The sequence below is a fragment of the Corylus avellana genome, chromosome 5 (genome assembly GCF_965113065.1).
Source record: "Corylus avellana chromosome 5, dhCorAvel1.hap1.2, whole genome shotgun sequence".
Taxonomy (NCBI): Eukaryota; Viridiplantae; Streptophyta; class Magnoliopsida; order Fagales; family Betulaceae; genus Corylus; species Corylus avellana.
The window spans coordinates 25,646,070-25,668,501 of record NC_142494.1 but is presented as its reverse complement, the minus strand read 5'-3'; the positions used below and the strand labels follow the sequence as shown (position 1 = coordinate 25,668,501).

At 37.8% G+C, this 22,432-nt stretch overlaps 5 protein-coding genes across 9 annotated transcripts; 3 read left to right on the top strand and 2 right to left on the bottom strand.

The window, feature by feature from the left end:
* Nucleotides 1-671: 671 nt before the first annotated feature.
* Nucleotides 672-2,911, bottom strand: LOC132182723 (SGNH hydrolase-type esterase superfamily protein). 2 transcript variants are annotated; one of them, XM_059596046.2, is made up of 6 exons: nucleotides 2,667-2,911; nucleotides 2,449-2,576; nucleotides 2,182-2,308; nucleotides 1,961-2,073; nucleotides 1,123-1,372; nucleotides 672-1,044 (listed from the first exon to the last, which is right to left on the bottom strand). In XM_059596046.2, the coding sequence occupies exons 1-6, from the start codon at nucleotides 2,899-2,901 to the stop codon at nucleotides 827-829; spliced, it is 1,071 nt and encodes a 356-aa protein (XP_059452029.2). In that variant the 5' UTR covers nucleotides 2,902-2,911; the 3' UTR covers nucleotides 672-826. The 2 variants fall into 2 exon arrangements, with proteins under 2 accessions (XP_059452029.2, XP_088373045.1); XM_088516919.1 differs by having other exon boundaries at nucleotides 1,961-2,031.
* Nucleotides 2,912-5,041: 2,130 nt separating this feature from the next.
* LOC132183321 (nifU-like protein 4, mitochondrial) lies at nucleotides 5,042-8,734 on the bottom strand. Of its 3 annotated transcripts, none has more exons than XM_059596730.2 (7): nucleotides 8,388-8,734; nucleotides 8,128-8,289; nucleotides 7,871-8,046; nucleotides 6,234-6,337; nucleotides 5,952-6,063; nucleotides 5,297-5,376; nucleotides 5,042-5,189 (listed from the first exon to the last, which is right to left on the bottom strand). In XM_059596730.2, the coding sequence occupies exons 1-6, from the start codon at nucleotides 8,596-8,598 to the stop codon at nucleotides 5,308-5,310; spliced, it is 834 nt and encodes a 277-aa protein (XP_059452713.1). In that variant the 5' UTR covers nucleotides 8,599-8,734; the 3' UTR covers nucleotides 5,042-5,189; nucleotides 5,297-5,307. The 3 variants fall into 3 exon arrangements, with proteins under 3 accessions (XP_059452713.1, XP_059452714.1, XP_088372559.1); XM_059596731.2 differs by having other exon boundaries at nucleotides 5,312-5,376; XM_088516433.1 differs by having other exon boundaries at nucleotides 5,042-5,376; nucleotides 8,388-8,733.
* Nucleotides 8,735-9,185: 451 nt separating this feature from the next.
* LOC148585979 (F-box/kelch-repeat protein At1g57790-like) lies at nucleotides 9,186-11,184 on the top strand. Of its 2 annotated transcripts, none has more exons than XM_088516613.1 (2): nucleotides 9,186-9,403; nucleotides 9,787-11,184. In XM_088516613.1, exon 2 carries the CDS (start codon nucleotides 9,894-9,896, stop codon nucleotides 10,950-10,952), a length of 1,059 nt encoding a protein of 352 aa, XP_088372739.1. In that variant the 5' UTR covers nucleotides 9,186-9,403; nucleotides 9,787-9,893; the 3' UTR covers nucleotides 10,953-11,184. The 2 variants fall into 2 exon arrangements, with proteins under 2 accessions (XP_088372739.1, XP_088372738.1); XM_088516612.1 differs by having other exon boundaries at nucleotides 9,732-11,184.
* Nucleotides 11,185-12,551: 1,367 nt separating this feature from the next.
* On the top strand, nucleotides 12,552-14,731 carry LOC132181350 (F-box protein At3g56470). The gene is made up of 2 exons (XM_059594533.2): nucleotides 12,552-12,942; nucleotides 13,338-14,731. The coding sequence occupies exon 2, from the start codon at nucleotides 13,440-13,442 to the stop codon at nucleotides 14,490-14,492; it is 1,053 nt and encodes a 350-aa protein (XP_059450516.2). The 5' UTR covers nucleotides 12,552-12,942; nucleotides 13,338-13,439; the 3' UTR covers nucleotides 14,493-14,731.
* Nucleotides 14,732-17,004: 2,273 nt separating this feature from the next.
* On the top strand, nucleotides 17,005-21,498 carry LOC132180301 (alpha/beta-Hydrolases superfamily protein). The gene is made up of 5 exons (XM_088516432.1): nucleotides 17,005-17,793; nucleotides 18,285-18,343; nucleotides 18,470-18,598; nucleotides 19,516-19,651; nucleotides 21,052-21,498. The coding sequence occupies exons 1-5, from the start codon at nucleotides 17,095-17,097 to the stop codon at nucleotides 21,376-21,378; spliced, it is 1,350 nt and encodes a 449-aa protein (XP_088372558.1). The 5' UTR covers nucleotides 17,005-17,094; the 3' UTR covers nucleotides 21,379-21,498.
* Nucleotides 21,499-22,432: the final 934 nt, after the last annotated feature.

Genomic DNA, 22,432 nt, shown 5'->3' with positions numbered 1-22,432 from the left:
TTTCGTGATTTCTAATCCTCCTTATGTGAAGAGCATCGATTCTACACTATGATTCTCTGTGCTTATCGATAGCAATAGAGGGATACGAAGAGATGCGAAATTCTTGAGTACCTCTGGACTGGTGGATTCCTGATTCTCAGTGGATTCTAGCCCTTTCTCGTAGGTTCCACACCCACTCTGAAATCACCTATTGTTTTACTTATTTATTTATTTATTTTTGTGTCTGTGTTTGGGAGCTCGATGATGATAGATTTTGCTTTAACCACACCGAAGAGAGAGCGAGATTGGGTTATGATTTTCTCTGGTGTAAGCCAATGCAAGCACTTTTTGTGCTTGATGTGTGCTTGATGACTCTTTTCTCTATGAGCAGGAGGTTAATTCCTCTTCTGATAGAGAGAAGAGGAAGGCTCTGTCAAGCATTTTAAGTGGGTTCGGCTTATACTCGAGAGGGTTTCCCCCTTCAAGTTCTCTCATGTGGAAAACAATGGCCCGTAAACTGAGAGCAACCTAACTTTTTTTTTTCTTTGATAAATCTTGAGTTTTTTCTAAAGAGTTTTGTTTCTTTGTTTTTGAATTGATTTTTTTTTTTTCTTTTGAAAATTTGTTCTTCAAATGTTTCTTTTTTAAAGAAATTATAAATTACTTTGATTCTGGGAAATCCCATTTGGAGAGCAAACATCATTGTTATTCAAAACTTAAGCATTTTAAGTAGCTTGATCTATGGCTTTCCATGGGTTGAATAAACCATCATCTCTTGGCTTCCATAGGCAAATAGTATGAATACATGAACCCTCTGCTCCGCATTAATGGTATAAAATTCTCTACTTTAGACTGATTCTGAGGGAGTGGGAGCAATGGGAGGCGCATCAGAAAATACGGTGGAGAAAAGTTTCTCAGCAAGCACTGCGTTTGCTGCATCGGAGGGATGGAATGCGTCCCAGAACACATACTCAGTGCGATTGCTGCATAACTTGGTGTTTGGCAAACATAGCCCTCCAATGCTTTTGTCTACATTGCAACAAGATGTGTTGGAAATCTTAAAACCTGCAGAAGAAAAAAGAGTTAACATTCTAAGACAATTGGCGTGTTTCATGGCCAAAAAGGGAGCAGTTTTGGGTTTACCATAGGCACTGGGATTCTCGATCAAGTCCAGAACTCCAGAGTATGTGTCTGCAAATATCAGTTTTGCATTTGGGAGGCGGCCATTGAGAGAGGCTACTAGGTTTTCGACTTTGGAGTTGAATTCCAGAACCAATTGATTCACTCGCTTTAAGCATTGGCCTGTCTTTGATTTCACCCTCTGAGAAGGAATGCAGCCCAGAGGGCCAAGGCCATGAAATAGCATCTTTCGTGCTCCAAGTTGGTAGAGCCTCTAACATAACAAGTCCACATTTTCACACATGATATTTGGCCAACTAAAATAAGAATAATATTATATAATTGAGATTACATAAGAGTGCGGCCGCCCCAGGGACATTGACCACCCCCGATGTGAATTAGTGTGGCCTAGCCACCCCGGAATCTCACTGTGGGGTGGCCTTGGCCACCCTCGATGGCCTTGGGGTAACATGATTTTTTATTATTATTATTATTTTATTTTTAAATTTGAAAAAAAAAAAAAGAAAAAAAAAAGGTATTTTTGGGAAAACTCTGTCCTTCCGGACCTTCCTGTACGGAATAATTATTCCTCTAATTTTTTAGAGGGATAACTATTCCTGTGTGGATGTGATTAGTCATTTCTACGAGAATAACTATTTACAAGAATATACCCCTATCAAACAAAAGAATGATTATTTCATGGGAATAGCCATTCTATTTCAAGAGTCTATTTCGCAAACTAAACGGGCCCTAATAATCTTCACAAAATAATGGCTTAGTTATCACATTTATGCACACTTTGGAAAAAAATATATACATAAAAGAAGAAGAAAGTATCAAGAAGGGAGTTAATTTATTTTACCGTAAGTTGATGTTCTAAGGTGGAAATTAGGAGTTCCATAAATTCGTCAGGTGTGTACTGTTGACCGTCTGCTAAAAAGGGTTGCAAGAAATTGTTGACATAATCGTTACTTCCTGAAAGAAAAAAAAAGAAAACACAAATTTTTGTTGCTTTCTGACAAAAACACCATGAAAATGGAAGAATAAGGAAGTGCGAGAATGATACTAAGAATTACTAAGTACCAATTCCAATGAAGTACATGGCTTCATTGCAAAGCTTGTTGGCAGCCACTTCTCCAATTTTAGTCTTGATTGTTTCCTTGGACTTTGCAAAGTAATTTATTTGGTCATCGAAGGATAATCTTTGAATCTACATTAATTAATGCATGAAACCATGAAAATTAGAGTTGAGAAAAATGGGCAGTAATGTAATGAAATACTTGTGGTTTGTTTAATCAACTTAAAAAGCATAATAAATCCTGCTTAAAAGAATGGGTTCTTAGTTCTTACAAAATAAAGCCCAGTGTCGTTGAGAATTCCTGCCCCACCGGATGCATAATTAACCCCTTTGAGGACTGCATCATCATTCTGTGACAAAGAAAGATAAGGTGGTGGTGATGAAATCCCAAGCTTTTGAGCTGCAAATTCAAAACAAAAAGATTAATTAGAATTATCCCATAACATATAATTCAAAAACATAAGTGGATGGTAATTAAATAGAGTAATACATATTATGTCACCAATTGTCCTCCCATTTGTGAACCTCCCTGTGGCCTGCCCACCAGCATAATCGATGCCATACCAAGGGTAATTGGATTTTGCAAGAGAATATTGCATGTAATTGTTGTTTCCAACTTCTGTTAAGGAGTCACCAAAGACAAATGTGACTGGCGATGCTGCTGACGCCATGGATGCTGTAGCTGCCAGGATCAATGCAGCAAAAGCCAGCCCTGGCATGCCCATTTTTCACTACTTTTCTTCTTTCTCACTTGTGGGTTGTAAGAGGAGTAGCCCTTGATGACAAATATTTATAGAATGTTGAGAAAATAGTGAATGATCATTTTAAGTCATGCCCAGTTCTCCAAGTTTCACATGTTAGGTGATTATTTTCCAAACCATAGAAGATACAAGTGGTGGGTGTTAGGCTATAACTATAAGTGCCTTTCATCTGGTTCACTGCAATTTCTTTCCCTCTTTCTCTCTTTCAAGGCGTTGGCCAACTCAAGTCATTGGGTAAGGATGGTTAGTTTTGTTAGGTTTTGCCCTTGGCGTGAAAGTGGCAATAATCTTTACACTCAACTACCACTCCAAGCTGCTCCAATGGCAGAACTGTGCTTTCAATGAGGTTTTCCTTAATTGTGTCAATTCCTATGCTTTCTTTTCTTGATTCACTTAAAAGAGTAAATCCAATTGCTTGTGAGTTGTGAAAAGTGTTGTCACCTCGGCCATTTGCTCTGCAATTGATTTGATCATGCTCCTTTCCTCCAATTATAGTTAACCAAAACACATCTCATTGCTGATGCATTACTATTTCTACCATGTGAGTTATTAGAAAATGTCTAAAACAATTTAGAATAGAAAATTCTGAATACGGCTGTTATTTAAGTAAGATGTTGGTGCAAAGACATCTAGTGATCTCAAACTGCTTTTCAGGAAGGAATTTTTATACAAAATAAGGGAGAGGTTGTCAGAAAGTCTGCCGGTTCAAGAGAACCGGGGATATTCCGACACTCAAGTTAGTAAAAACCTTTACTGAGAAATGGTAAAGCTAATAAGGGTGTGTATGTGAGTGTAGTAATGCGCAGGATGTGAGAAAATGCCTCTGATGGCTTGAAAGAGTGACTTAGTTTTCTTAGAATCATTGCTTGGCTGATGAAGGGGTCTTCCCCTTGCCCTCTCTCAGCTAGGGCTCCTAAGGCTTCCAGCTGACCTTCTTGTTGAGGGAGCATAGGGTTGTTTTTGGAGTGGTTTATGGTGTGGTAGGTTGTTATCTGACCTGACAAGAGAATGAATTGACTATAATGTGTCTCATTGAGACAAAGGCACATCAAGTTGTCAATCTCAGACCTGCTGTGAAGTGGTTGTCGAGCTTAGTCCTAACATGGTCTTGGTCTAGTGGTATATACATTTTTCAGGCATTTTTGGGCTTTCTAAACAATTAGATTGGGCCTTTGAGACCTAGCGGCACGTAATGTGGTTCTCCGTAAGAGAACATAGATATACAAATTACTTGGTTACATTTTTTTTTTCTTCCTGATTTTTCTTTATTCCTTTGCCAAAATGATTAATCTTCAATTGGTCTACGTTTTAAATCAATGGTTTGCATCTTTTTTCCGCTATTTGCTTTATATTTCCTCTAGACATGACAGGGAAACGTGTTGAAATTTCAAGAAGAGTTTTCACGATACGTAAGCTTAATTTTCAAGGATTCCAACACTAGTACACGATGATGAGTCCCGATCAACTCCAAAGCTTGAGATTGACTCCAAAATATTGCCGATATCAAACATGAAATGCAAGTTATATGCTATTGACCTAATTGATCTAAAAAAAACAAAAAGGCTTTGTATTCCCTTTTCTATAGCTGAATTTTGGGTAACTGAACTTTTGATTTAGCTGATAAAGAGGTGATAAGAAAAAATGTATCAAATTGAAGCACATGGTTGAAAAGTTTGCGAGCAGCTCTCCTCCCATTAGAAACCCTTGCATTTCTCCCATTTTTTAGTATGGATGTGGGACACTTGTTAAAAAATAAATCTAACAATTATTTTTTTGCCGCATGATTTCCCTTGAATCGTCATAAACTACCATGAGTAATGTTAAAAGTTTTTCTTGTGTCATTACAAAAATAATGTAATTTTTAAAATCACCATTTGATCAAAATTCAATAGTGATCAATTACAAATTCAATAATAATTTTAAAAATCACATCATTTTTTAAATAACACAAGAGAGACTTGTAACGTTATTCAATTAACACCGTTAACTCTAGTGGCAGAGGCAAGAAATAATATACCAAAAAAAAAACAAGATCGACGCATCATATCACTTCTAGTAAAACCATTCGACATATCACAGAAACTTTGCCATGTCAACAAGGAAATACAGAAAAAATATATCCAAAATTTATTAGCTTCATGCCAAGCAAATAAATAAGGTGACCTGTATAGTAGCCAACTAGCCATCCCATCTCACCCTTCCAAAACATATGATTCCAATTAGCTTACAGCAAAGACCACTTGATATTCTACCTGGAAAAAGATGTTATGCAGTTACATTTTCTCCGTACAAGAACATGTACCTGAAGTCCTCTTTATGAGCTTACTATTTACACTAGGTGTGGCTTGCAAGAACTAACCAATAAAACACCTACTCCATTTGGCCAGTAAGTGCTGCTTCCTCATCGTCAGGATCTAGTTCTTGCTCCACACTTTTGACCTGTAAATACAGGAGATTTCCATGAGGAAACAAAAAGTAAGGGAAAATAAATATTGATCCCGCTTGCAAGTACAACTGAAAACATGTCCAGCCTTTGGCCAATAACTTGATACCACAGTAAAAACATAAACTACCAAAAGCGTAGGGCAGAAGCACGGGCAAAAAAGATATGTAATTTAAAACTAAATAATTTGCCATGTGAGCTAAGTAAAAAACCAGCTAGAATCCCTTAGGGTTTAGCATTTCTCACCTTTTTTAACACCTTGAAAACTAACAATCTTTTCTTCTCAGTAATCTCAATCGGTTCTGATGCAGCTAGAACATATCATGCACTGTGACCAATTTTTTATTTTTTATTTATTCTTTCTAAGAGTTCCCAACTTCCCAACAAGAAAATGTTCCTAAAGCATGGAATAGTACTCAGATGCACACACATGATTAAGGATTATGCAACTTTTTCTATCTTCAAAGGAAAAATATATACCAGTTCTTATCAGTGGCTAGGGAGAATGGAAGGTGTCAGGCAACAACGACAAATGTCTATAAACTAACTCCAATCAATACTTATCACTTACCTCTGGAACATAATGCATCAGCATGTTTTCAATGCCAGATTTTAGTGTGACAGATGAGCTAGGGCAGCCACTACACGCTCCTTGCATTCTCAGTTTCACTATTCCACTTTCTCTGTAGAAATAATACCCATAAACTTCTTAGTGTTAAGCGACAAAAACAAATAAAAATGTACATATTAAGTTTTTTTTTTTTAATGAGTGGACAAGTTAAATTCATGAAATATGCATATTCAATTCAAACACATTCATAAGATATTTTCAGCAAGATGAAGGAGAACCTACGGATCAAATCCACGATACTCAATATCACCACCATCGTCTTGCACTGCTGGTCGTATTCGAGTTTCCAACAGTTCTTTGATCATTGCTACAGTCTCAGAGTCATCCTGTATCAGCAAACGAAGAGGTTCATATCTTAAAGATTTATTCACAATCAAACTAATTGACCACAACCATTAAAAATAAAAACAACTTCCTCCAGAATTTATGTTCCAATAGTAAAGTTTCTGGTTGTCCCTAGCGCTCTGCACTTGTCCATTGAAATGGGTCTAGGTGATCTCACAATTTAAATTCAAAGCAAATTTGTAGGCTACAAATCAAACCAATGACACCTCAATTTATCCATTTCTCTAACATATTGCTCACCAAGAATGGTTAATTCTTTTTTCTTTCTATTTTCCTGGTGACAAGCTACTCAATAGTCAATATAGAACTCAGGATGACATGCTACTTCATTACAAGCAATTCAAATATTCAAGCTAATGCACTAGAAAATAGTAAGATCTGAGTTTTCAAGAAGACCTGAAAAAGTGTTTGTAAAGGCAGAGAGGTGACATATTAAAACATAAAAAAAGATAAACAAGAAATGACTATGCAAAGTGATAATGTTTCCACAAATTTCCTTAGCATGTACACAAAAATTCTCAATTAATGTGATCATTAGCTTTTTTAAAATCAAATTTGCAGAGCACACTAGCTTCCCAAATATGATTCCGCCATCAAGGCACTCATTAGCAATAACAACCGAACTAGAATCTGCCTTCCCCAAATGAATGCATTCTAAGACTTGGAAAAAATATTCTTCAATACCATTTTCAGCCTGTTAGCTAGAACTTCGGTGATAATTTTGTAAATGTCACTCACTAGACTAATCATAAGAAAATTCTTAAGATTGACATTCCTTGAAATCTTCAGAATGAGAGCAATGAACATAGCATTTAGGCTCACTTCAACTTGCCTCTAGCATGGAAACCATGGAAGACCTTCATTATGTCTTCTTTTAAAACATCCCAGCAAGCTTGGAAGAACGCCATAGAGTAACGTCAAGGCCTAAGGCCTTATCACTATTTAAAGCTTTCACTATCTCCAAAATCTCCCCTTCCTCAAACTCTCTTTCCAATCAATTCAGCCTCACAAATAGAGTAAAACCTATAATTTCTTAGAATGCAAGTTTTACTCATAAAAGAGAAATTTCGAACAGGCTCATTGTTCCTCAAGCAATACCCAAAAATTTCCAAATAACAATGAAAGATAAAATTAAAAAGAACATTAGGTTTGTGCTCCTTTTTCATGTAGAGTATAAGGCACATGTTTCAGACAAAAATCAAGTCTTAAAACATAAGGCCTAATGACATCGGTGCTTCAAACTCTAGGGCATAGGTCCCAAGGGACTTGTACCGCCCCGGCCAATCAAGATCTTTTCAAACTATGCTTGCCCGACACTTTAAAATATATAATCCTAGTATCAGGTTAGGACCTTTGTACATTGAAAAGCATACTGTTCAGGGGACATTTAAACATTGCAATATTTACTTCATAAAACCAAATGCTAATCAGTTAGAACGCAATCAAATCTTCATTTAAGATCAAAGAAAATAGTATAAAGTTCGTGAATCTAAGCTCGAAGTTACAAGTTATACCTCACCGATAGCAGTGTCCTTAGCTGCCGCAGTTTTAGAGTCCAGAAACAGTGGCTGCCCAGAAGAATAGAAATCCATGATGGCTGCAAAGATTTCGGGCTTCAAAAAATCCCAAGAAGCATCGTCTGACTTTGTCACCGTAACGAAATCAGATCCAAAGAAAACTCGAGTAATACCTGCGTTAAAAGGAAGCGTACCAAATGAACACCATGTAAAAGAGCATAACGCATGAAAAACAAAAGCAGAAAGAAGCTGACCATCGATTCCGAAGAGCGCTTTTGCCAGCGGAGAATTCATGGCCGCACGCGCATTGGGAAAGTCAGCGCTCCCAACTTCCATAACCGGCTCCCCAGGATGGAACATCAGAGAGGAAGGGTTGGGCGTGGACTGCGTTTGTATAAACATGGTCCTCCTCTGCCCTGCGCCATAATATTATCAACAATAATTGTATAATAATTGAAAAAATAAAATAAAATAAATCGAAAGGGAAAGAATTACTTAAACAAAAGAGAGGAACCTCCGAATGGGGAAGATCTCAGGGATGCGAGGCTTGAGGAAAAGGAAGCGATTTGGCTGTCCAGATACGACGCCGTTACGGCTGAGGAAGAAGAGGAAGAAGAAGAAGCATGTAGGAGGCGTAAGCTATGTTCCACGGAAGGCCTTAGGAGTCTTTGTTGCTGAGATGAATACCAAAGGGCTCGCCCCATCAATCTTCCAAATCCCCTCATCGCTGCTTCTCTTCTGCAATCGCAATTTGCCTCTCTCCGCCTCTCTTTGCCTCTCTAGCTCTGAGATTTGAGTTTTCTCGCAACTTCAGTGGAGCAGAAGAGAAGCCTTCGTCGTTCTATGTTTGGTAGGGTATGAGAAAATGTTATGAAGATTCTACTTGAAAATTAACTTTTTAGAAAGTATTTTTAAAAATATTTTGTATTTTTTAAATAAATAAACAAATACTAAACACCTCTTCTTCTTTTTTCTTTTTTCTTTTTTTCTTTTTTTTCGGATGGGTTAAATCCTTCAATTCAAATTTATTAATTTTTTTTTTTTTAACATACCTGCATAAAAAGGGGAAGAGAGATTTAAACTAGTGATATCTACTTCATTAATTCAAATTTATTAATTTTGAATTAAGTTTATGTAAAATTCATAAATTATATAAAAAATTATTAATTTTAAATATCCATATCCTGACGTAAAATTATATAAGTCAACAATAATATGGTGACAAAATAAGTCTCTTGCCTATTGTTTTCCTAGTACCTATCCGTTAAAAAGAAAAACAAAAAACATACAAAAAGATGGGATAAAACTAATCTCACGAACCTGTCTCACAACCGATGAACGAATAAGCGTATACAAGATTGTGAAAATAGCACCATTCAGGCCTTACAGCGTAAGTAACGAAGAAGGAGTAATCATTTGAGAGAGAGACACTGAGAAAGAACAGCTTACGACATAAGTGATCAAACGACGAAGCGAATACCAATTGTCGCATTTGACGGTCGCCGAGCTCGCTTTCCTCAGTCTCCGATGGTAAGTTCAGAAATCTTTTAGAGGACAGGTTGACTTTGAATTTTGTGATTATGAATTTATATTTCATTTCTCCTCTTCTGTCCAGAAAATTCTCATTATGATGATCTATGCTTATATATCAGATGCAAAAGGGTCTTTTAATTAAGTTTTGCATTCTAATTTTGTGTGAGAATTCTCTTGGTTTGACCCAAGTCTTTGTTGTTTCCTTCCATGGAGTTTGCCATTTGAGACAGACATATTAGTTTTAGGTTTTTGAATTTGGGTGGGGTTCCAATTAATCACTGCTACAACTGTTTCCTACTTTAATTTCACCTTATGCTGCTATTAGATTCTCTTCCTTGTCCAAGACTCAAGTGAACACTGCACTTCTCATACCCATACAGGCACTTGGAATTTGATTGATGGATTGAGTGAATTTTGGAGAAGTGATTAGTCAGATGAGTTGGATTAGGTGAATTTTTTGAAGGGTAGCTCAAGGGATACCGTGATAATGATCAACCGACGGAGGCACAACATAATTGGTTTCGAGGGAAATGGAGCAGAATGTAGAGAATGGTCTGATCTTCCTGTCAATGTTTTAGATATAATTGCTGGAAGACTTGATGCTCTTGACCAAATATACTTTCGAGCTGTTTGTAAGAATTGGGGACAAACTCGGCGCTTTCCAGTTATTAAGAAACTTCCATGGCTAATGGGACATAGTTGGGCTTGTGATCAAAATGTCTATAGTGTATGCAGCTTCTATCGCCCATCTGTCAGCCCTAGTCATGCCCCTTGCAGCAAAATCGAGAGAGAAGTGTTTAAGGTTTTACATGGTGCAGCCATCTGTGCTTCAAAATTTGGTTGGTTGCTTTTGCAGAAATCTAGCTTCTCATTTTTCTACAATCCCTACACCAAGAGTATAATCAAACTACCTGATCTCGACCTCAGCTTCAATCGAACTACATTCTCCTCGGTTCCAACTTCTCCTGATTGTTTTTGTTTTGCCATACAAAGTTCCAAAAACGATGGCAAGATTTACCTAAGCATATGTCAACCTGGTGACCACCAATGGAGCACACTCATATTAGATGGTTTTAGAAGGGCCGTTGAGGATGTGGTTTACAGTAGCGGAACTTTTTATTGTGTCTTTACCCAAGGAGCGTTGGGGGCATTTCGCATTGCAGACCAACATTGGAGTTTGCTGACGAACAGGAAACCGATTTCCAGGGTCTTTTTTCAGTCGAGGGCTCATATGGTTGACTCTAATGGGGAACTTTGGTTGGTGTGTCCTAATAGGGGCTTCGAAGTTTTCAGTTTTGATTGGTCAGCAATGACTTGGGTGAAGGCAAATACATTGGGACGTCAAGCATTATTTCTCAGCTGTACCTCGCTTGCAGTTTCAGCAGAAGGAGAAACTTCAGGTTTTGCAGACAGGATTTATTACCAGTATGGCATTTACAGTTACTGCTATTCGATGGAGACTAAGCAGAGTAATCGATGTGCATTATATCTGCGGGATATTACAGACAGGACTGAAAGAGTTTGGATTCAACCTCCTGAGATTTAGGTCCAAATTGTTTAGACCCCAATCTATGAAACAGGTTTAGACTTTAGCCATGTAGCCATATAGCCATCTTTCTTTGCTGGCTTTGTGAAATAGAACATAATTAGCTCTTTGATCTTGTAGTTTGAAAAACGCAAGTACTTGCTTAGGGCACTTGTTTAATTTCTATCTATGAAGTAGAACTTAGTTTGCTTTTTGATTTTCAAGTTTGAAAAACTAGCACTTGTTTGAGCTCTGTCGTTGTGTGAAGTTTAGACGGATCACTGCTCGTCTTGCCTTGAATAACAAGCTCCTGAATTACATTGTTTGTTAATTTTAATGGCATAAGATAATGAGTCTTCATATATTCATATACTGCTCTTGAAAAAAGGAAAAAAAGAAATAGGTACAACCAGTGGCGTTGTCTCTGCAACTGACTAATCCAGACAGTATTTTTTTTCTAGGTCAGCATAGACGCATAGTTAGTTTTGTTAGGTTTTGCCGGTGGCGTGAGAATGGCAACTAATGAAGGCAAAACTGTCGTTCTAATGAAGCACTTGCATGTTTTCCTTGACTCAATTCCGCTGCTTTGTTTTCATGATGCACTTGCATTATGTTTTGCTAGATTAGCTGACAAGTAAATCCAACTGCTTGTGAAAAGCTTTTGGAGTTTTTTTGGTCATCATCCCAGTGCTATGTTCTGCAATTGATTTGATCACACTCCGTTCTTCCAATTACAGTTAACCAAAACGCATATCATTTTCGACATACGGGCTAATCAAGATCTACCATGGGAGTTATTAGAAAATGTCTTAAAATGATTTTAAAAATAAAACGTGAAAAAAGAAAAATTTGAACAAAAAAGCTGGGATTTAATTAAGACAACATGAGAAGACGATAACGTGAGTACTCGGGATTTTTGTCTTAGGGTGCCTTGGTAATAAAATAACAATACTAGAAATCGAGTTCCAGACTCCATAAAATGCTAGAAAGTATCATCAATATGATCAAAGGTTTCAATTTTTTCAGTATTATATACAAAAAAAAAAATTCAAAGATTATAGTTAAGGAGAACCCAAAAAAAAAAGAGTAAATCTAAAAACTCAACTCTTATACAATTGGACTTAACGTGGAATGCCCATATACCATTAGATTTATGGGCCCATAAACTATTAGATTTATGAGCCTTTTTTTAAATAAAGATTGATCGAATGATTTATAAACATTTCACATCATTTTGTGTGTATAAGCTTACTTTTCCTCTTCTTTATTTTTTGACATTTTTACAAAGGAGAAAAAGAGAAAGTAAATTCGAACTAATACTTTCTATTTTATGTGACTTCTACTTCATGAGACGTTTCAAGCCGATTGAGAATAACGATTCTATCAACTTTATCCAACCCATCACAAACACAATTATCTCGACTTCTCCATACAAATATTCTAGTTAAAATTTTCATGTAACGGGTCAATCCGTGAGCGTGGGGCAACGGGCAGTGGGGGAGCATGGGGTTTTGTTGGGAAATTACCCTAAACACCTCTAAAGGTTTTTGCGTCCCGGACTTCAATTATTAATTTTTACAATTAAATATTTGAGTTTTGCCCTTTCGTCGCAGATTCTTTGCAATTTCCATCATATAGCATTTAGGCATACAGATACAGCAGCAATGTGTTTTGTTCGAGGTTGATTGGTTTTTGCTTTCACCTCTCAGCGTGAGAACCGGTTTAGAAACAACCTGAAAAGTGAAAAGGCCAACGCGTTTCGGGTTCGCATATTTTTCTCAGAAAGTACTACCTATCCGTGCATAGCAAGTGATAGGAACGAAGTCGTGTCACACTAATCTCACAGGGCCCGTCTCACAGACCGTATAAATAGCATCATTATTCAAGCCCTTATGGCACAAGCAATCAAGAATAAACGGATATCATATCAAATTGTGCCATTTCACACTCAGACGAGCTCGCTCTCCCTCCACAGATTTCGATGCCAAGTTTAGCGATCTCTGGAGAACAGGTTTAATTTCAATTATGTGATTGTGAATTTATATTTCGTCCAAGAAAAATCATATGATATGATCATCTGCGTTATAATTGATTCATGCTTTTGAATTGATAATCTCTATGCAAAAGGTTTAGCACTCTGATTTTGTATGAGAATTCGCTTGGTTTAGGGATTTGTTATTGCTCTCCTTAGGGTTTGCTATGGTTTCTGAATTTGGATGTTGTTCAAATCAATAATTATGGTTTTGCGTGGGAATTTTTAATTTGTGCCCTAGCTGCTGTAATTATTTTCTACTTTAATTTGACCTTGAATTACTCTATGATTATATTCTGATCACAGTCAACGGTTGGATTTTTCTTCTTTGTCTAAGACTTTAAGACAACACTGCACTTCTCATTCCCATGCAGGTACTTTGAATTTGATTGAGTGAATTTTGGAGTAGTGATTGGTCGTCAGCTGAGTTGGATTGAGTGAATTTTTTGAAGGATAGTTCAAGAGAAACGGCAATAATGGTCAATCGACGGAGACAACACATGATTGGTTTGGAGGGAAGTGGAACAGAATGTAGGCAGTGGTCTGATCTTCCCCTTGACGTTTTAAACGTAATTGCTGAAGAACTTGATCTTGTTGATCAAATACACTTTCGTGCTGTTTGTAAGAATTGGCGACAAATTCAGATTGCTCAACCTAATAAGAGACTTCCATGGCTATTGGGGCACAGTTGGGCATTCGATGGAAATGTCTACAGTGTATGTAGCTTCTACCGCCCTTCTGCCGACCGGCGTTACATCGCTCGCAACAAAATCGAGAGAGAAGAGTTTAATGTTTTACATGGTGCAGTCATATGTGCTTCAAAATATGGCTGGCTGCTTTTACAGAAATCTAGCTTGTCATTCTTCTACAATCCTTATACCAAAAGTATAATCAAACTACCTGATCTTGACCTCAGCTTCAATCGAACCACATTCTCCTCAGCTCCAACTTCTCCTGATTGTTTTTGCTTTGCCATACAAAGTTCCAAAAACAGTGACAAGATTTACCTAAGCACATGTCGTCCTGGTGACTGCCAATGGAGCACACTCATGCTAGATGGTTTTGAAAGGGCAGTTTATGATGTGGTTTACAGTAATGGAACTTTTTATTGTGTCTTTTCTGGAGGAGAGCTGGGGGCCTTTTGTGTTGCAGACCGTCATTGGAGCTTGCTAACGAATAGGGTCTGTGTTGCAGACCATCATTCAAGGGCTCATATGGTTGAGTCTAAGGGGCAGCTTTTGTTGGTGTGTCCATCTAAGTTCTTCGAAGTTTTCAAATTTGATTGGTTAGCGAAGACTTGGCTGAAGATAAAGACATTGGGATGTCAAGCATTATTTCTTGGCTGTACCTCATTCCCAATATCAGCAGAAGGAGAGACTTCAGATTTTGCAGAGAGGATTTATCATCATTTTGACATTCACAGTTACTACTACTCGATGGAGACTAAGCAGAGTCATCGATGTCCATTTTATCCATGGGATACTAAACGCGGGACTGAAAGAGTTTGGATTCAACCTCCTGAGATTTAGGTCCAAATTGTTAGCCACTGATATGTAAGCAGGTTTAGCCATTTAGCCATCTTTCCTTGCTCGCATTAAGAAATAGAACATTGTTTGCTCTCTGATTTTCAAGTTTGAAAAAAAAAAATTGCTTGCTTAGGGCACTTGTCTGAGTTCTATCACTATGAACTGTGAAGTATAACACTGTTTGCTGTTTGATTTTGAAATGCACTTGTTTGAGCTCTATCGCTAAGAAGTTTAGATGATTTGCTGCTTGTCTTGCCTTGAATAACAAGCCCTGAATTACAAAATTTGGAAAAATTTAATGCCGCCATTATACTGTGACTGTTATTGTTATTTTCAACTCAAATGTTTGTCTTTTATTTTTCGTCTTGTTGAAAATACATGTAAAATCCTGGTCCCCGTTGAAAGGAAATGAATTCTTCCTTTCGACAGAGGGAGGTTCACCCCATTTGGTCATTCATCTTTGAAAATGTATATCTGGATAATGATTCTTCATATACCACTCTTTGAAACAATATATATACAATTAGTGACATTACTGAAGAACTTGTTTGAAGTCTCCTTTTCAAGTATTCATTGCAGAAACTTGAATGTTAAGTGGGTTCATGGAGTCACGTGTCATAGCTGTTTCTCTAAAAACAAATTATCTCAAGGTGATGCTAATGAGATTAGTTATAATCCATGGAGCTTCTCTACCTGTCAGCCAAATTGTTGTTACATCAAGGCTACGATATTTGCTTGCATTATACTTCTTGAATAAGGAACAAATATGCACCCCTGAGTTTTACTACTATAATCTTGAGATTTTTAGACATTATATATATATATTCCCTGTGGGTTTTTTTTTTCCCATCAGCTCTTTGTATCTAAATATATTGAGAATGTAGTTTCTGATTGTCCACTCATGGAAAGTAGTGGAAGCAAACATATGACTTCTTAGATGAATATAAAAATTGCTGATAAAAAGTTCTAGTGGATGCATCTTTCATGAGGCATAAAACACAGGTGGCGAGGGAAAGAGAAACGAATGGTGTCAATAAGGCTTAGTTATCTAGTTAGAGAACAGAATTGAGATTTTCGATTTCGATTTGTTGATGTCACAATAACATTGGCTGTTCCCTTGATACAACAATTCTGATCTAGCTTTATATCCCTTCTTTTTTATTTTTTTTTTATTTTTTCTCTCTCCTTTTAGGTTGACAAAAAAGAGTGAAACCCTGTAATCATTCTCTACCCCATGGGTACCATACTACCATTATAGATTTATGCTGCCACAGTATTGCCAGCATTATTCTTTGCCTGCAAAAGCTTGAAGAGAGTGATAATAACCTCTTCCCTACACTCGTGTAGCATTGCTTGCAGGAGAATAAGATGAGATACAGATAGGTCCTGATTGATCCCAAGAAACGTGAAAATTACTTTGCAAACGAAAAGTAAGGTTCTTTTATATCAGTACATGATAAATTAACGTCACAGCACTAGAGTAAGGAATCAGTGCTTTCCTTCATTGATTTGCCAAAATAAAATCATCTAACTAAATATACACTGAAAGGTTTGCTAAAATATCTAGCTTTCTTGACCAAAATCCAAAAGGAAATTATCTGTCTTGTTTTGAATCTGCCGAAGAATTTAAATTCAAAACTCTAAATTAACATTAACCAGATTGTTAGTTTGAAAGGTCAACCAACTGTTGACGTTGTAGTGTCAGCAATGTTCCATCGATCTGCCAAATCAAGGGATAAAAAGTTCTCTTGCTGAGCCCTAGCCTCCCTCTTCTCTCACAGTACTCTGTTTTTCCTCCACCCTTTTTTTACCGGTACTTCGGTTTGAAACCAATTTGTTATAATTCAACAAAAGAATCGATCAGTCTCTCTCTTATTGTTTCCTTAGAGAAGAAGATACTGACTTGTTTAATTGGCTAAACCGCATGCTAACAAGCAAATAGATTGAAACTTCTCCGTCGCAGACACACTCATCTTGACAAATCCTACGTAGATTTCAGATACTGTTTTTGTTTAGAGCTTAAATCATTTATATTCGGCTAAAAAAGTAAATCTTATTTTTTTTTTATGTTAATTATTCACTTTTTCAAAATTTCTCCCCAAGCAAAAGAAAAATTAGAAATCTTGGAATCTAAAGCAGCTCATGATCATCTTCCCTTCTTTTTTCACATTCGGCATGTGCCCATCAGCCCATGCCTTTATTCTCCATTTTTATTCTCTCTCGTATCCTTACCATAGAAGTTTCTTCTTCTTTTTTGACCCATGTCATTGCCTTCAACAACGTATCAGGATTTGTCACACCTGACGTGACAACCCAAAATTCATCAACTTGAACCAACCAAGCTAAGCTATGATCCATGTCCATATACAGACAGCTGTCAAAGGTTGTAAAGACACAAAGCCAAGACAGCATGGCAACCAAAATCTGAGCAGACAGATAAACATGTCCAAAGAAGCCACCACCTGCTAATCTGTTATTAGTACACTCACCACAGTAATGCAAGGCAGTAGCACGACGCACACCATGACCTCCCGCCTAAACTACGTCGTATCGAACTAATTCCTGCACTCGATCGGTCGCTTTCTCTAATCTCTCCGTCTCCTAAATGTCCGTCTCCTGCGGAGTGGAGTGCGTCGTGGTGGTGGGGTGCATGCGCTGGGCGTGGAAGCGGTGCACCTATATAGGCTCCGACGACAGCGCCACGTGGCCCTTGGCCACGCCCGAAGAGTTCGAGGCGGTCCCACGTGTCTGCCGGATAATCCTGGCCGTCTACGAGAGCGATCTCCGGAACCCGCAGTACTCGCCGCCTGGCGGGTACGGACTCAACCCGGACTGGGTCTTCAAGCGCGTGACGTACGAGCAGACGCAGGGGCAGGCGCCGCCCTACCTCATCTACTGCGACCACGACCACAGTCAGATCGTGCTGGCCATCCGCGGACTGAATCTCGCCAAAGAGAGCGACTACAAGCTCTTGATGAACAACCGTTTGGGCATGCGGATGTTCGACGGCGGGTACGTGCACCACGGGCTGCTGAATTCGGCGATCTGGCTGCTGGACCAGGAGTCGGAGACGCTGTGCCGCCTCTGGGTGGATAATGGGTCGAGCTACGAGATGGTGTTCGCGGGGCACTCGCTCGGGTCGGGAGTGGCCGCGCTTATGACGGTGGTGGCGGTGAACCACCGGGACCGCCTTGGCGGAATTCCCAGGGAGAAGATCCGGTGCTACGCGGTTGCGCCCGCCAGGTGCATGTCGCTCAATCTGGCTGTCAAGTATGCGGATGTGATATATTCGATCGTTTTGCAGGTATGGGACTTTCTATGCGGATGCCTATAGGGTGTTTTATCAATTGACTGAATGAAGTTGTTCGTAGCTTATGATAGTGTAGATGTCGGGGATTACATATTGCTGTGTTGGGACTGAGGAATGCTATTTTGCTTGCTGTTGTGTTGGTTTGGTTGATTGTGAAGCTCTGGTTGGTTCTGGATGTTGTTGGTGAAATTTTAATCTGACCAATGATTGTGATATTGAGTTATTTGCCTTTTATTTTCAATGTAAGGCTTTCGTCATTTGTAGAATCATTAGTAGAAATTGTTTCTCTTCTTCCATATGCAAAGTTTGGGTAAATGATTCCTACTAGTTTTGGTTTGAAAATTCCTGGTTATGGTTGGTTCGAGAATTTTGATATTCTTTTTGGTTATTTTACCTGAAGCTGCATGTTTCTCTTCAACTTGATTTAGTTTAAATCAATCCATTCAATTGGACTGACAGTGCCACCTTCAATTATTGTTGTCCAGGATGATTTCTTGCCAAGAACAGCCACTCCCTTGGAAGATATATTCCGGTCACTCTTCTGGTTAGTATTCGTTTCTCGATATTTTGATGGCCATAACAGGCCTCAAATCTTTTCTGTACAAATTATCCACTTTTTAGATTTAGCAGAGTGATCATCTCTTAATCCAGGCCTTGATGCTTTCGACAGCTTGCCCTGCTTATTATTTTTGGTGTGCTTGAGGGATACCTTCATAGCAGAAGGTAGAAAGCTTAGGGATCCGAGGAGGCTTTATGCACCTGGACGAATGTATCATATTGTAGAGAGAAAATTTTGCAGGTACCGGTGAATTCAAACTATAGCCGAATTTTATGTAAAGCTTGTGTGATAACAATGTGCATCATCATGCACTATATGAAGCACAATATGTGATAATATGTGCATAATCATGCACTATATATAGCACATGTCAAAATTTCAAAAGTCTTCCAAAACTTATTTGAAAATGAAAACCTGATCTTCTCCCATCATCATCAAGAATTCATCAAAAAAAAAAAAAATTGTAAATGTAGCACATAATCAGCTCATGTGTCATATCAGAACGAAACCATTCTCAATAATTTATTTCTTTTGTGTTGTCAGATATCCGTTTATTATGTCTCATTAATCAACTTCTTCTTCTTCTTTTTCGTTTTTTCTTTTTTTCTTTTGCATTCATCAAAAAACAAATCAACTTATTTTTTCTTTTTTTCTTAAGGTGGGGTTTTTCCTCCTACAAGAGACGGGGGAGGGTTGTTTGCAGGATTGACTATTTGAATCTTCTTGTTTCTTAAATGGGGTATCAATACGTATTATTCTTGTGCTATATAAATCTATATATCCCTATCGCCCCACCCCCAACCCTCAAAAACTGCACTTAAAAGCACCCTATACATGATGCTAGCCATATGTATGCTATTTTAATGTCTGATGAATGAGATAAACTGTCCGAGCTATTTATATTTATTGTGGTTCCAATGTAAATCCAATTCTAACATTGAGCTTACCCAACTAGTTTCAAAACCTTGACTTTTGTGTCAAGAAAAACCTTCCTGTTTATGTATAGAGTTTAGTTAATTAGCACCAAATTCATATTTTGAAAGCATATTATTAAACTATTGTAAAATCTTCCTTCATAGAGGACTATAGAAGTATATTTCTGGAATGCTGTTGCTCTTGTCCCAGGACTGAGTTCCTAACCACTTGGTATGTTGCAGATGCGGGAGGTTTCCTCCAGAAGTCAGAACTGCCATTCCTGTTGATGGGAGATTTGAACATATTGTTTTGTCTTGTAATGCAACATCCGATCATGGAATTATTTGGATAGAACGAGAAGCAGAAAAGGCTATGGAAGTAAGTAGGAAGTAGCCATTGAGATTCTATAACTCTTTGCTTATCTTTTTCTTCATCCTTCATGCTAGCGCCAAGTGGTTAAATTTCATGTTCCATATCTTTCCATGATCATGAAATTTCTATCAGTGCCAGTAAAAAAAACAACAGTCAAATCTATGATAATATGCTCTGTTAAGCAGTTTTACAGTTGGTCAAAACATCTTTTTCCCAGATATCTAGGTCAATGAAACATTCTGATATTCTCTTTGGAATGAAATGATACAGAGTAACCTCTTATTTTCCTGTTAATACTAGTGTAATCCATAGATTAAGCGACAATACATAAAACAAGGAGCCAATTTGTTCAGAAGTTCATATTAGAAGGGATTTAATGTTGATAGTGCATGGGTACAGGTGTGGTATCAAATTTCTTTTTTTCTTTTTATTGCTAAGTTATACACGCACCCTGTGGGACTTCAACCTGCGACCTCATCTTCCACCTTGTTATAAAGGGAGAAAAGTACCCTTTGAGCTAAAACTCATCGGTGGTTAGGTGTGGTATCAATTTATCAATTTTTTGTGGGCATGCCAATGAACTCTAGCTCAAATAGCTCCCATCCCCCCCCCCCCCCCAAAAAAAAAAAAAAAAAAAAAAAAAAAACCAACCCAATGTTTTCCCTTCTCTCCCTTCTTGATGGGAGTGAACTTGTGGTTTCAGCGTATATTATCTTACCAATCCAAAAAAGTTATTTTTTGTAACAATGAATAGATAACATGTATAATACATATGTCCTTATCTTGTCTGGCACCAAAATATCCAACAATAAATTATAATTATTATTTTTTTTTGAATTATTCATTCAACTGTACTCTGTACATATGACAGATTAAACAAGCTGATCAACTGTTTATGATTGGAAGTACTTAAGATTGGGGTTTGGGGTTATGGGTTTCTCCATATGTGTTGCATTAACTTTGTCCTCGGAAGTAACTAAGAACATTGCAGCAAATATCATCAGTTGATCAAACTGTCAATCAAATGTCTGTCTTGTGCATCCAATAGAAATTAGGAGCGGTTGTTACAGCAAATATAAGATATTATTAAAAATGTGGAATAACTTTCTAATTGATTGCGGAGTAAATGCAGTTTAATCTTAGATATTCTCTGATGCATGTTTCCTGCATTCCACCATATATATGCATGTCAAACTGTATGTAATCAACTTCTGCAGGACATGTTGAATCTCCCTGATGATAAACTATTGATACTATTGTTTTCTTATATAAGACTGGCCTGCTAACTATTGGACTTTTAGTGTTTCTTTTTTCTTTTTTCTTTTTTCGGAGTGGACTTTTAGTGTTTCAACTGTCTGTTGAATAAGTTACTAAGTTGCTAATACCATATGGCATTCTTCCCTTAGAGAATGAAGGAAAGCACTTCCGAGACTGTAACAACCGCTCCTAAAGTACAAAAACTCGATAGGATGCAGACTTTTGAAAAAGAACACAAAGATGCATTGGAAAGAGCCGTCAGTTTGAATATCCCTCATGCAGTGACCACCTCTGAGGAGGTATCCTCTCAGGACAATGATGCAGAGCCTTCAGAGAGTCGGGGAGAAGATGCCTCGAACACTAAGTCAAAGTCCACTGGTGGAAGGACAAGCTGGAATGAAGTGGTTAAAAAGCTTTTCACGAAGGATGTGACTGGAGGACTACATCTAAAAGGAGATGCAAATGCTCCACAATAACAACAATTACTCTCTTTTTGGAGTCTGAGGTTAGGTGTCCTTTTTTGTTATTGGGTTTTTTGCACATTGCACATCTCTTTTGTATAGAGAATTATCATGATTACATAGTCCCCCCCACCACCCCCCACCCCCGGTTTCACCTGCCATTAGGGGAAATACCAATATAGAAGAAGAAGAAAAAAGAGAATGAAAAGGGGTACCCTTATCTATTGTAAAAGTTCTCAAATCTTTTTTTTATTTTTATTCTTGCCTAGATTGTATCTATTGGTTTAAAGATGTATAAATATTGGATTGATATCTTATTTTTTTCAGAAGCAATTTTAAACATCAAGCTTCATTTCAATTTTATTCTCGTCATTATTTTTAGATTTATTTGGTTCTGCTGAAAATGGGAACTCATGGGAAGTTTCTTGTTTCAACTAAATTTTCTGAGGGGGAGTTGTTCATGAATCTTGAGTCTTGACACAGCCAAAACTTCGTGATGTGTAGGGCAATTGGGTAGGGAAATTATTTATCAAAGGATTATTCAGCAGTTAAATGAGGAGCTAAATGTTGTCAAATAATTGAACCAAGTCGGTCCCCAGATGCTACCACACCCCTAGAAGTCTCTCCTCTTTCCCTCCTTTTTGTCTCTTCTTTCCCTCCTATTTATGTTGGCTCCACAACGGTTTCGGATCCCTCAAATTTTCTAAAATTTGAGACTTTCAAATTTTAATATCTCGACCAAGGTCCTTGGCTGTTGATCCAAATCCATAGGCTTCTCTATCTTCTCTCCACAAAAGTTGCAGCTGGCATCATTTCATCGAGAAAACTAGGACTCATCCTCAAGGTAGAGATTCACCTCACCGAAAGGACCAGCTATCATCCCCTCGAAGTCCAAGCAAAATTTGATTTCAACTAGCCCCTCCTTATGAGGTTTAAGATCAATAAAAGGGACGGTCTAGATTGTGGGCGAGGTTAATTTCTGTTACCATTGCAAGCATTTGGACCACATTTCATGGAGTTCTACTGAACTAGCAACCAACCAACTCGACTCCCCAAATGGCCAGCATCT

Excerpts from the sequence above, each read along its gene's own strand:
- LOC148585979 (XM_088516613.1), top strand. The coding sequence starts at position 9,894 with ATGATCAACCGACGGAGGCACAACATAATTGGTTTCGAGGGAAATGGA.
- LOC132181350 (XM_059594533.2), top strand. The coding sequence starts at position 13,440 with ATGGTCAATCGACGGAGACAACACATGATTGGTTTGGAGGGAAGTGGA.
- LOC132182723 (XM_059596046.2), bottom strand. The coding sequence starts at position 2,901 with ATGGGCATGCCAGGGCTGGCTTTTGCTGCATTGATCCTGGCAGCTACA. Across the intron at positions 1,373-1,960 it reads CCTTAGAACATCAACTTACG|AGGCTCTACCAACTTGGAGC; the intron begins GTAAAATAAATT and ends TTGTTATGTTAG. Across the intron at positions 1,045-1,122 it reads CGAGAATCCCAGTGCCTATG|GTTTTAAGATTTCCAACACA; the intron begins GTAAACCCAAAA and ends TTTCTTCTGCAG.
- LOC132183321 (XM_059596730.2), bottom strand. The coding sequence starts at position 8,598 with ATGAGGGGATTTGGAAGATTGATGGGGCGAGCCCTTTGGTATTCATCT. Across the intron at positions 8,290-8,387 it reads GAGATCTTCCCCATTCGGAG|GGCAGAGGAGGACCATGTTT; the intron begins GTTCCTCTCTTT and ends ATTATGGCGCAG. Across the intron at positions 8,047-8,127 it reads AGCGCTCTTCGGAATCGATG|GTATTACTCGAGTTTTCTTT; the intron begins GTCAGCTTCTTT and ends CTTTTAACGCAG.
- LOC132180301 (XM_088516432.1), top strand. The coding sequence starts at position 17,095 with ATGTCCGTCTCCTGCGGAGTGGAGTGCGTCGTGGTGGTGGGGTGCATG. Across the intron at positions 17,794-18,284 it reads TATATTCGATCGTTTTGCAG|GATGATTTCTTGCCAAGAAC; the intron begins GTATGGGACTTT and ends ATTGTTGTCCAG. Across the intron at positions 18,344-18,469 it reads ATATTCCGGTCACTCTTCTG|CTTGCCCTGCTTATTATTTT; the intron begins GTTAGTATTCGT and ends TGCTTTCGACAG.